This window comes from Bos indicus x Bos taurus, chromosome 1 (genome assembly GCF_003369695.1).
Source record: "Bos indicus x Bos taurus breed Angus x Brahman F1 hybrid chromosome 1, Bos_hybrid_MaternalHap_v2.0, whole genome shotgun sequence".
Lineage (NCBI taxonomy): Eukaryota > Metazoa > Chordata > Mammalia > Artiodactyla > Bovidae > Bos > Bos indicus x Bos taurus.
In genome coordinates this window covers 82,726,424-82,739,569 of record NC_040076.1, presented here as the reverse complement: position 1 = coordinate 82,739,569, position 13,146 = coordinate 82,726,424, and the positions used below count along the sequence as shown (strand labels likewise).

The following is a 13,146-nucleotide window of genomic DNA, read 5'->3' as shown; positions in this document are numbered from 1 at the left end:
AAGAACCACCATACTGTTATCCATAGAACCTGCACCATTTTACATTTCCACCAATAGTATATAAAGACTCCAATTTCTCCACAACCTCACTAATGCCTCTTATTTTCTGGGTTTGTTTGTTTTGATAACAATAATCCTAGAGAGTATGAGGTGATATTTCATTGTAGTCTTGATTTGCACTTACTAATGATTAATCGAGGAGGGCATGGCAACCCACTCCAGTATTCTTGCTTGGAGAATCCCCATGAACAGAGGAGCCTGGCAGGCTACAGTCCATGGGGTTGCAAAGAGTCCAACATGACTGAGTGACTAAGCACAGCACAGCACACAATGATTAATCATGCTAAACACCTTTCATGTGCTTGCTGGCCACTTGTATATCTTTTTGGAGAAATGTCCATTCAAGTCCTTTGCCCATTTTTGTTTCATTGTTGTTAAGTTTTGGAAGCAAAAAAAAAAAAAAAATCAACAGGTCAAGAAAGAGTCTCTGTAACAGACATCTGTTAAAACCTTATCTATCTAGCTACCGATCTACAGAATTACAAGGCCTGGATTTACCACTCACACTTTCTGAGATGAAAGTGTTTCTCGATCAGTCTTATCTGACTCTCTGTGACCTCATAGACTGTAGCCTGCCAGGTTTCTCTGTCCATGGGACTCTCTAGGCAAGAATACTAAAGTCGGTTGCCATTTCCTTCTCCAGGGGATCTTCCCCACTCAGGGATTGAACCCGCATCTCCTGCATTGCAGGCGGATTCTTTACCTTCTGAGCCAGCACTTTCTGAAGTGTCTGCTGCTGCTGCTGCTAAGTCGCTTCAGTCGTGTCCGACTCTGTGCGACCCCATAGACGGTGGCCCACCAGGCTCCCCGTCCCTGGGATTCTCCAGGCAAGAATACTGGAGTGGGTTGCCATTTCCTTCTCCAATGCATGAAAGGGAAAAGTGAAAGTGAAGTCGCTCAGTCCTGTCTGACTCTTCGCGACCTCTGAAGTGTCTGAAGTCATTTAAAATTTTCTACAATTGGACTTTCCATACCCTCATCACACCCCCACACAATCCCCTTGTGTGTGCGTCCTGTTTATTTACTCACTCCTCTTTTCTCTTTCTTCCTGAGGGTTTGTAGGACGGTCAAACATCTTCTGCAATGTATACCCATTTAGTTGAAAACATTTACTGAGTTGCCGTCTGCCTTTCCTTCTCCAAGCTAAATTTTCCAAAATTCTGAAGAAATAGTTTTCTTTCAGCACCGTCGCTAACTGGTACAGGGAAGAAATGACAAGGCCCATCAGACCCATGAGGAGCGTTCCTGAGGAACGCGGGCCAAGCCACAGGCGCCGCGTGAAAACAAATCTCAGCCGTTGGAACTCCGAATCCCGGCATACAACGCGGCCACGCAGAAACTTTCCCACGTAGTGAAACACCGACAGTTCTTGTGTTGAAGGAGTGCGCTGCCTTGCTGGAAAGCTCCTTCCAACCAAAGGACACTCAAGCTGCCTCACCCCGTTTCCACTGTGTCCCCAAGGTCCCGCACTTCGGCAGGCCTGGCTGACGCGCCGCAGTCACGGCCCCTTTCCCTTAGGGTGCTGCACTTCTCAAGACTCCAGTCTTGTGGCCCGTCCAACTCAACTTTATAGTGTTCTTGGTTCCAAATTTATTTCCAACCTGATTAAGACACAGAGTAGGGTTTCAATAAATGCTGACAGATTGAATAAATGAAGATGTCATAAAAGAATAAAATTTTAGCCACACATAATTTGGCATAAAGATTATGGAACTGTAACCTCACACTGATCGGGTTCCAACACTAGTTTTTCCACTTAATCCAGTCGGTCGGGTCCACTGAGACTTCAAAAAATGTTTCTTGAATGAATGAATAAAATGTTCTTACAGAGACGTATGACGAACTAAGTGCGATAATGCTTTTATCGTTCCCAGCCACAATCAGCGCTTAATATTAATGGAATTACTGCTCTCCATACTATTCCATGTTCTGTGTTTATGTAGACTTGTGAGTGCCCTGAGGGTAAGGAATGTCTTACTCGGTCTGGACTCCCCAAGGTGCCGGCTTACATTAGGTGAGGAGAAAGAAAACTGAGGACCACAATTTTTAATGTGCTGGGAGCTGGTGGAAAAGAACCCGCCTGCCGATGCAGGAGACAAGTGACGCAGATTTGATCCCTGGGTGGGGAAGATCCCCTGAAGGAGGGCATGGCAACCAGTCCTGTATTCTTGCCTGGAGAATCCCCCTTAGAGGAGCCTGGAGGGTTACAGTTTATAGGGTCGCAAAGAATTGGACACGACTGAAGAGACTTAGCACGCAAGCACGGAGTGGAGATTATACATCCAGAGCTGCTTCGCAGAGAGTCTCATTATCCCCTAAGAACGTCAGTTTGTTCAGGAACAAATGATGACGGCAACACTTGCACTCCATAAATCCTCTCCTCGCCGCCCGGGTGCCTCAACTGGCCGAACCCGCGCCGCTGGGCCCCACTGCTCTCTGCCTCGCAGCTCAGCCATTAAGCAGACCTAGGGGAAACGCATGCGCATTCTTCTGCCCTCGGCTCCACCCTCCCTTCTTTCTCTACTCCTTCGCATTTCGAGTGCTGGATCTTTTTGTCCCTTACTGCGTGCCGTGTCAGTTTCCGTGCGGAAGTGGTGGCCGTGAGAGAAGATGGCGGCTACTGTGGTGGCACCGCCTGGTGCGTTGGCTAGTCGGGTCAACAAGCGCAGCGGCGGCGGACCGGGAGGCGGTGGCGGCGGTGGTGGCGGCGGCGGTGGTGGGGCAGCCAGAGGGGCGGAGGAGGAACCGCCGCCGCCCCTACAAGCAGTTCTGGTGGCCGACAGCTTCAACCGCCGCTTCTTTCCCATCTCCAAGGACCAGCCTCGGGTGAGCGACGTGCTCGAGTGCTGCCGGAGGGCCTTGTAGGTGGCAGGGCTAGAGCAAGTTATACTGTGTGGTGAGGCGGCCTCTGGAAGGACTTGTGCCCACTCTCTTTCCCAGAAATCGGGTTTATCTGGTTAGGAGGAAGGCAGAGAGACGGTCAAAAGCCCTGATGACTACCTGACCAAGTGAGTGGCTGGAAGATTTGGGCACGCGTAGTGCTGTTCACCTCCAGATTTTGGGAGGCCCGCAGGACTAACCTTGGACCAGTGTTTGTGAGAAGCCTTCACACGAGGATTCAGTGCCTCAAGAGGAGGCTGCGCGGCTTTTGTGCTTAGGAAAAAGAGATTCTTAGGTGAAAGAAAATGTAACCTCCTTTTGCCTTCAAAAGGGAGGTCCTGGGCCTAAAAAAGGAGCAGACTAGTCTGATCCCATAGTAACAGCTGTTTTGGATCTTGTACAGTGTGCTTTTTTCTTTCCAGGTTTTGATGACAGTCAGTGCCATCTGTCAATAGGAGAACAGAACGGGTTCAGTGGCTGGTTGCCAGCATCCCCTGTATTGTCTAGACACTGGGGAATTGGACTGAGCTACTCCTAATGATTGCTGGGTTCCTCAGCAGTCCCCATTTCAAAGAAAAGGACTTACATTCTGTTTAGGGAAAACTGTCTTTGACTCCCCACCCCACCTCCAAATAGTCTAATTGGCTGTTTATTTGGGGCAACTGTTTGGGATGGCTAGACCTTGGCTCTTAGAAAGAGATCAAGGAAGGAAATCTTACAGTGAAAAAGGCCTTAGTGGTGTTTTAAGTTTCTGGAGGTATGACTGATTTCTAGTGTTAGAAATCAGGGTTGTCTGTTCTGTATCAGCTTTGTCTGATGCTAAGCAAGTAGATTCTATGTTTACTGTATCCAAATTGCAACACATTAGACTCGTGTTTGGGCTTCCCAAGTAGCTCAGCTGGTAAAGAATCTGCTTGCAATGCGGGAGACCTCGGTTTGATTCCTGGGTGGGGAAATTACCCTGGATAAGGGATATGCTACCCACTCCAGAATTCTTGGGCTTCCCTGGTGGTTCAGATGGTAAAGAATCTGCCTGCAATGTGGGAGACCTGCATTCGATCCCTGGGTTGTAAAGATCCCCTGGAGAAGGGCATGGCAACCCACTCCCAATTTTCTTGCCTGGAGAATCCCCTTGGCCAGAGGAGCCTGGTGGGCTGCAGTCCATGGGGCTGCAAAGAGTTGGACATTGGACATGACTGAGCAACTAAGCACAGCAGACTCATGTTTAGAGCATGCTATAAACATCAAAGATAGGAGCCTGATTACTTTTAAATAGGAAACATAAAACTACTGTTTGAAAATACTGACAGAGGAGTGAAATTGTGGTTGAAGTAGGAGAAAGAATGGTTCTCAGAGGATCCTCACAGATAACAAGTCTTCAGACTTTTTTTTGTCTCTTACCCTCCAGGTCCTCTTGCCCCTGGCCAATGTGGCACTAATTGACTACACTCTGGAATTTCTGACTGCCACAGGTGTACAGGAAACCTTTGTCTTTTGTTGCTGGAAGGCTGCTCAAATCAAGGAACATTTACTGTAAGCTCTGCAACTTTTCTTTCCATGTTTCACCATTTTTCCCCTGGTTTCCTTAGGATGAATGTAACTAAGGGGAAATTATGAGGGAGAAAAATGTGTCTATTTGTATCCCATTGTAAGGTCTTAAGGGCATTCTCTTCACTTAGGAGGTGAGCAGCTGAAGCTGTGACAAAGATTAAAGAACAGCATTTGAATTTTTTCTGAATCTCATAAAGTTTAGTCCCAGTGAGTTTTGCTTTTTATTTGGTGGCTCCAATATGCCAATTATAAGAGTAACATCTTTGTTTTTCCACTGAGCTTCTAAATGTTGAGCTCTTCCTCATCTTTGTATTCCTGGTACCTAGCTTAGTACCAAGCACATAGTAAACACTTAAGAAATGTTGAGTGAAATCTTTTTGAAAAAGAGTGACTCTCAGGATTTAAGGAAGCTTAGGAAATATAGGCTAGGATTAGCATGATCTCCATCAGACAGCTTCTAAACTTGATACGAGCTTTAAGAGAAAGTTTGTCCCTAGAATACTTCGAATAACCTAAGTCTCAGTGGGATTTTTAGTTCCAATCCATGTTTGGGGATTGGTCAGGGAATGGAGAGGAAATAGCCCTGCTTCTCTAGCCCATAAAACAAGATTATATACTGAAAACAAGATTTATATACATAAAACAAGATTATATACATAAGACAGTATACTGAAACCATTCATTATAGTTCATTAATCTCTCTGAAGTTGAGGACGCTGGCAGAAACTCCAAAAAAATCACAGCAAAGGAGTGTGAATGTTGAATGGCAGGAATAGAGAAGCCCTGCATGATCTTTATGTTTGGTTTACTCATTCCCCTCACCCCTCCCTTCCCTTAGGAAATCCAAGTGGTGCCGCCCAACATCCCTCAATGTGGTTCGAATAATTACATCAGAGCTGTATAGATCACTGGGGGATGTTCTCCGTGATGTTGATGCTAAAGCCTTGGTGCGCTCTGACTTCCTTCTGGTGTATGGGGATGTCATCTCAAACATCAATATTACCAGAGCCCTGGAAGAACACAGGTCAGGATGGGAAAAACAGTAGAGGTGGGGTTTGGGACCACAGAGCCCTAGGACTGCTTTTTTACAGCTCTCTCCTTCCTGTCCTTCATAGGTTAAGGCGGAAGCTAGAAAAAAATGTATCTGTGATGACGATGATCTTCAAGGAGTCATCCCCCAGCCACCCAACTCGTTGTCATGAGGATAACGTGGTAGTGGCCGTGGATAGTGCCACAAATCAGGTGCTCCATTTCCAGAAGACCCAAGGCCTCCGACGTTTTTCTTTCCCTCTGGTATGTGGTTATCTGGGGTCCTTGAAGTGGGAAGGTGACAGGCTTCAGCAGGAGAGATGAGTTAAAGTCCTTGTAACTTCTTCCCACAGAGCTTGTTCCAGGGCAGTGGAGATGGAGTGGAGATTCGCTATGACTTACTTGATTGTCATATCAGCATCTGCTCTCCTCAGGTGAGCTCCTCAGTCAAAGGCTGCATATCCACCGAGTAAAACTCTGAAGATATATTACCACCCCCTTAAGTGACAAGCTATATTTCTTCTCCCCCTGTCTCCCATCTGTTCTATAGCAAAGAGGTGTTGTCATCTTGACCCCAGTAGCTCATTGGCTGACTTTTTTGGGATTCTGGCCCATGTCCTGCTGTCACAGTGTCTGATATGTCTCTAGGAGGCTATGTTTGCTTCCAGAGAATAGTACTTAACCTTATCCCCCTCTGACTTCTCCACACAGGTGGCTCAACTATTTACAGACAACTTCGACTACCAAACACGAGATGACTTTGTGCGAGGCCTGTTAGTAAATGAGGAGGTAATGAAAGGCTCCCAGTGCCTCTTTAGAAGAGGGCTGTAATATTACGTCATGCTGATAACTTTTGGTTTCCCACCCCCACCCCCCTTTTTTCCTCTCTTTCTTCATTTGCTTTTTTATTTTAACCAACTTCAGGGACAATAGACCCTGCTGACACACGAAAGCAGAAGATTCATTTTTCGTTTTTGGCAGATCCCCAATACCATCTGACCACCAGTGACATGTTAAAAAATCTCAAAATCAACAAATTGATTGCTAAAAACATGACTATCCACCATTACACGTAATGTGAAAGTTTGTTTTCCCTTGGGTAGGTGGGGGGACTTTTGGTCCCGTCTCATATTTTATTGGGCTGTAGGAGGAAGGAAAATAGCTGGAGGTGAGAGGGAAGCAGTACAGAGAAAAGTCTCAGGCCACTTGGCTGTGACATTGAGAAGCAGTAGGGAATTTAAGGAAGTTAGAAGAGAATTATACTGGGGGATGTTCTTTCTCTCTTGCTTGCTTGGGTGACCTCTTTTTTTCTCCTCATTTAGATCTTAGGAAACCAGATCCACATGCATGTGACAACTAAGGAATATGGTGCCCGGGTCTCCAACCTACACATGTATGCTGCTGTCTGCGCGGATGTCATCCGCCGATGGGTCTACCCTCTCACCCCAGAGGCTAACTTCACTGACAGCACAACCCAGAGCTGCACTCACTCCCGACATAACATCTACCGAGGGCCTGAGGTCAGCCTGGGCCATGGCAGCATCCTGGAGGAAAATGTGCTCTTAGGTTCTGGCACTGTCATTGGCAGCAATTGCTCCATCACTAACAGTGTCATTGGCCCTGGCTGTCACATTGGTGAGTATAGGTAGGGAGGTCAAGCTGGCCATCCTAGAAGCAGGAACTTGGGGGAACCCCATGAGTCCAGAAAAGGATACAGAGGGATAGTCCCTGAGAATAAGGAACTAGAGTGGCTGCCTTAATTAAGGAAGGAACAGGGATGTAAAAACAGTGATACTTTTAATTTGTGGTCTGTGGGCCTATTATTGGGTGACTCTTCACATTCCAGGGTACCCTGTATTCACATTCAGGACCAACTGGATAATTAACATGCAATAATACCTATTTAGTACATTGCAGTTTACAAAGGGCTTCTGCGTACTTTATTTCATTTAATCCTCATAAAAACCTTGTGAGGTATTATTTATAGATAAGTTTTATAGATAATCAAAAAGGCTAAAAGTGGTTGTCCCTCCAAGGTCATGGCTCATAAGAGGCAATGCAGGTACTTGATTCTGATTATAAGTCTAGTGTTCTTTATACTCTTTAATAACTCACTTTGGTTATAAGAAAGTGATGCTTCTAATGGAACTGCCCCATTAAGAGAACAATAAGATTCTGACTTTAAAATGTACCAAAACAAAAGAGGTAGAATAATTTGGTTCTACTTTTAGACATGAGTGTGATTCTAATAAGTTTCTTGAGTTCAAGGGATCTCCAGAAATCTTAAAGGTTCTCAGGTTCTTAAGTCCAGTATATAGTCAAATTTTTGTAAACCTGGTGGAGGGTAGTCAGGCTGAGCAATGTTCTAGTCTCTGGCCTGAGCTTAGAGAGGGAGAGGGAATATATGGTGATTTGGGGATGGAGTAGTAGAGCTGGATGGGATCTCTGTTGGTGTCAGTCAGCCCCATTCTCCACAAATGGTCTGAGAAGTGGTCTGGTCTGGAATTGGAGCCATGGGTGACCAGGAGTGTTTCCTGTCCTGAGCCAGGTGATAATGTGGTGCTGGACCAGGCCTTCCTATGGCAGGGTGTTCGAGTGGCTGCTGGAGCACAGATTCATCAGTCTCTGCTCTGTGACAATGCTGAGGTCAAGGAAAATGTTACACTGAAGCCTCACTGTGTCCTCACGTCCCAGGTAAGACCTGCTCCACATGGCACATAGGCCACGAGCTGAGTGGTGGTTATGCTGAGCCAGAAAGTGCCTTATGTCCACCAAATCCAGCCTGAATTGAAATTCCCAATCCAGTGGTTTCATTTGCTTTCTGCTTGACTTAGTAAAGTCACTTTCCTTTGCAGTACTTTTCCCACGCATTAATGGATCTGTGCCACCCACTCCTTTTTTCTCCTCCAGGTGGTAGTGGGCCCAGATATCATGCTACCTGAGGGCTCAGTGATCTCTTTGCACCCTCCAGATGCAGAGGATGATGAGGATGATGGTCAGTTCAGTGATGATTCTGGGGCTGACCAAGAAAAAGAGAAAATGAAGCTGAAAGGTGTGAGACTCAGCAGGTGTGGGGCATCTGTGTGTCTCTCTGCCCCATAGAAATACCAGTGTTTCCTCCTGAGGGGTTGGTGCTTCTCCTGGGCCCTTGCTAAAGATCAGTGTCTTTTCCAGGTTACAATCCAGCAGAAGTTGGAGTTGCAGGCCAGGGCTACCTCTGGAAAGCTGCAGATATGAACATGGAGGAAGAGGAGGAACTACAGCAGAATCTATGGGGTGAGCTAGGCCTCATTCCTGCCATGCACCATCTAAATCAGATTATTTTGAGGGAGTTTGAACACTTCAGAATCAGACTGGCAGTGGTTTAGTCCCTAAGTTGTGTCTGACTGTTATGGCCCAATGGACTGTAGCCTGCCAGGCTTCTCTATCCATAGGATTCTGCAGGCAAAAATACTGGAGTGAGTTGCCATTTTCTTCTCCAGGGGATCAGAATCAGACTGCTTGTTCATTAATTTGTTCATGCAGACAGAGCAGATATATTGCTCTCCGTCAGTGGCTCTTCCGTTTTCTTTTTTCTTACCCCTTCTGGATTCTCAGGACTCAAAATCAACATGGAAGAAGAGAGTGAAACTGAAAGTGAGCGAAGTATGGATTCTGAAGAGCTAGACAGTCGGGCAGGCTCTCCACAGATGGATGACATCAAAGGTATGTGGCCAAGGGAGCAGTGTCTGGGACAAAAGAGGAGAACATCCAGTTTGGTTGGGCATAAAGTGAGGACTGGATGACTTAAAGCATCCTGGAAAAATATTGGTCCATGAACTTATTCTTGCTTTGATTTTAGTGTTTCAGAATGAAGTCCTGGGAACCCTGCAGCGGGGCAAGGAGGAAAACATTTCTTGTGACAATCTAGTCCTGGAGATAAATTCTCTCAAGTAAGAGCAGCCGCTCCCTATTCTCATCTTCTCAGGGTAATTCTAGGTGGTGGAGGTTCTCTCCTAATTCTTCCCCAAATAGGAACATGTTCCCTTGACATCGCGACTGGACAAGGCTGGTAGCATTTGAAACAGGGAGAACATTGTTCTAGCCTCAGCATAGACTTTTTCCTTCCAAAATCCTCCCTTTCCATGTTGCATCTGACTTCCTCTTCCCAATGTCCTGCCAAAGTCATAGTTCTACAATATGCTGAAAGGGCCAGTGAAGGCCCTGGTGTCACCCCAGTGTCCCCACAGGTATGCCTACAACATAAGCCTGAAGGAAGTGATGCAAGTACTGAGCCATGTGGTCCTGGAGTTCCCACTGCAACAAATGGATTCCCCGCTAGACCCAAACCGCTATTGCACCCTGTTGATTCCTGTAAGCAAAGATTGAAGCTGGGTACAAGGGGTTGAGTGGAGCCAGGTATACATTTTGGGGGCTTGGCTTTAAAGGAAATCAGGAGTAGAAGGTCTTACGGGGTATATGTTACTTGTGGTTCCTTTCTCCTTGCCTCTGGACACAGATTGGGTTCTAGAGCAGGTTTGGTTGTCCAGGGGAGTCAAGTTAGTTTCAGTAATGAGTGGCCTTTGAGATTCCAGTATTCAGGTGGTATTCAAAGGCATACCCAAAATGGACTGGATTGTCATACTCGGACTGAAAATGATCTGACCCAGAATAAGGTGAACATTTAGACTGGGAACAGATATTTTGAGGCAGCCTGCAGCATCTGACCCCCTTCACCTTCCCTAGGAAATTTCTTTTTCTCCAGTCCTGCCAGCAGCTCCCAGGTGCCTCTGACATAGTTCCACAGAGCCTGTATAATCTCTTGTCTTTTTTAATTTTTAATTTTGTGACTTGTGGGATCTCAGTTCCCTGATCAGGGATTGAGCCCAGGTCATAGCAGCAAAAGTACCAAATCCTACCACTAGACCACCAGGCAACCACCTCTTGTCGTGAAAGACCCATGTTATCATGATTGATTCTCTTTACTGTCCAGGTCTAGATGCATGCTCAGGAATATATTGCAGCTTCTCCTCTTTCCCACAGTTGCTCAAGGCCTGGAGCCCTGTCTTTAGGAACTACATAAAGCGCGCCGCTGATCATTTGGAATCTTTGGCAGCCATTGAGGACTTCTTTTTGGAGCATGAAGCTCTTAGCACTTCCATGGCCAAGGTGAATACCACCCCAAGCCACATAGTCCTGCATTTACTTTGAAACAGGCTTTGGTGACCTCCATGGAGACACAGTATAGACTGACGTGAATCCATATGGAGTTTGGTTAATAGCGTCATCCACCTGTAGTGTTGTGCTCATTGCTGGGATAGTACAGCTTGGAGCCAAGCTAGTAAGGCAGCCATTTGGAGGTTGTCCTGGGAATGTGTGGAGCGCTACAGTTACAGAAGTCAGACCTGTCCCAGTGTCAGAGTGAACAGCTCACTCTTGTCTGTTTTGGAGGAGACTCCACAGTGTATAGGAGGCAGCTGAGGGCCTGGTAGGAAGCCACTAGATCTTGCTGCCTCTTCCTCTGTTATCCATTGTATCTTGAACCCTGCAAGGCCCCTGAGACCTCCTCTGCTGGCCTTCTGTAGGTACTGATGGCTTTTTACCAACTGGAGATCCTGGCTGAGGAAACAATTCTGAGCTGGTTCAGCCGAAGGGAGGTAACTGACAAAGGCCAGCAGTTGCGAAAGAACCAGCAGGTGAGTCAGGCTGCCTTCCTCTCACTGCAGTCGTTGTCTGGTTCCCTGGCTCCTGGCCCCAGACTCCAGGTGGTTGGTCCCTGGGCCTCTGGTTGGTTATCCACTAAGGAGAACAGGAGGGTTATGTGAGTCCCCCTCAGTAGCTCTCCACTCTTCTTCCTTACAGCTGCAGAGGTTCATCCAGTGGCTAAAAGAGGCAGAAGAGGAGTCATCTGAAGATGACTGAAGTCACACTGCCTGCTTCTGTGGGTGTTGTTGATTAACCTCAAGGTTTCTGGGCCAGGACAAGTGAGAGATTAGTTCAAAAGGATGAGTGACCACCGTCTGAACTGAGACTGGAGCAGAGGCTGGAACTACAGTATTCTTCCCACCATCAGCAACCATCCTGACTGGGGAGTGGGGATGAGGGAAGTTGGGCTGGATAACAGCTCTGCCTAAGGAGGAGCTAAGCAGGCCCTGCGGTTAGAGGAAGACCAGAGGAACAGCTTTGTCCTCTGGTTCCCCTCAGGGAATAGCAGAGAGCAATTGGCCCTCTCTGCTGCTTGTATTTGTTAATATTAAAAAAAAAACAAAGAGAGGGGTATATTTGCTTTCTCTCCAACTCTGACTGATCAGCCATTGATGTGACCAAAGAGTTCTGAACCTCTCATGCAGTAGTAGCCTTTCCTTAACCACCTGGTGGAGAGGGAGAAGAGGGGTGTTGTGGCCACTAGATGGTACTGTGGTGCCTTGCTAGTTGACCATTGCCATTGTCATGATAGTGGAAGGGCTAGATTCTTTTCCAGCCTTTGTGAACCAATTTGTGGTCCTGGAGTGGTGTGCCCAAACCAGGTTCCATAGAGAGTCCTAGTCCAAACACTTCTTCAGAGGGTGATGATACCAAGCATATGTAAAGTCCATTAACCACCTGCCAGTCCATCACATGCTTTGTCCAGTTGATCCAGTACCACTGTCAGGTAACAGGGCTACTCTTCATCTTCAAAATAAGGGAATTTGTTCAAGGTCTCATGACTCTTGGGGGATAAAGTTAAGGACTTGATCCTCGTCCAGAATTCTTTTTCCTTCACCATTTTCAGTGTCTCAGTGAAGGGAAATTCCCCCCAGATGCAAATACAACCTCAGGCCAGCAATGGATAGTCTTAAGAACAGAGGAAGATCTGAAATGGGCTGTCCCCTAATATGTGTTATTTTAGTTAATCTTCTGGAGAAGGCAATGGCACCCCACTCCAGTACTTTGCCTGGAGAGTCCCATGGATGGAGGAGCGTGGTAGGCCGCAGTCCATGGGGTCGCTAAGAGTCGGACACGACTGAGCGACTTCCCTTTCACTTTTCACTTTCATGCATTGGAAAAGGAAATGGCAACCTCAGCCCTATGAAGTAGGTCTTATCCCCATTTTCCGATCAGGAGTCTAAAGTTCATAGAGGTCCCATAAATAGTAATTAATAGAGCAAGGTTTTGTTATTAGACTCTAGAACTGGAGTTTGTCAGGTTCCAATATTGTCTGCTTTAACTTAGACCATGAGACATGCCCTTCTGTCTTGTCTTATTGAGTTTTTTGTTGCTTTCCTATAATCCTCACTCTGTTAACACTTAACTCTGGCAGATGTCTCTGATAACAAGTGGCCCTCTTGGACATCAAATAAAATAGTTGCCTTTCTTCATTTCAATTGGGTAGAAAGGAGTAAGCTGAGGAAGGGGATACTGAACTGTGTTCAGGAGTGTGAAGGGGCATTACTCAGTGTTTCTGAAGAGGGAGAAACAGGGTGGCTGAGATTTGGCTTAATTTACTTTTCTTATTCAGTAAATCTCAGTTTCTGGGTTCGATCCCTGGGTTGGGAAGATCCTCTGGAGAAGGAAATGTCAACCCACTCCAGTGTTCTTGCCTGGAGAATCCCATGGACAGAGGAGCCTGGTGGGCTACAGTCCACGGGGTCTCAAACAGTCGGACAT

At 46.6% G+C, this 13,146-nt stretch overlaps 1 protein-coding gene across 1 annotated transcript; it reads left to right on the top strand.

Annotated features, from left to right (window-relative positions):
- The first annotated feature begins 2,643 nt into the window (after positions 1-2,643).
- On the top strand, positions 2,644-11,778 carry EIF2B5 (eukaryotic translation initiation factor 2B subunit epsilon). The gene is made up of 16 exons (XM_027539639.1): positions 2,644-2,886; positions 4,349-4,473; positions 5,330-5,515; positions 5,607-5,784; positions 5,874-5,954; positions 6,232-6,309; positions 6,843-7,155; positions 8,069-8,214; positions 8,431-8,572; positions 8,695-8,796; positions 9,118-9,225; positions 9,362-9,452; positions 9,750-9,873; positions 10,543-10,668; positions 11,085-11,195; positions 11,362-11,778. Exons 1-16 carry the CDS (start codon positions 2,671-2,673, stop codon positions 11,419-11,421), a joined length of 2,187 nt encoding a protein of 728 aa, XP_027395440.1. The 5' UTR covers positions 2,644-2,670; the 3' UTR covers positions 11,422-11,778.
- The last annotated feature ends 1,368 nt before the right edge of the window (positions 11,779-13,146 follow it).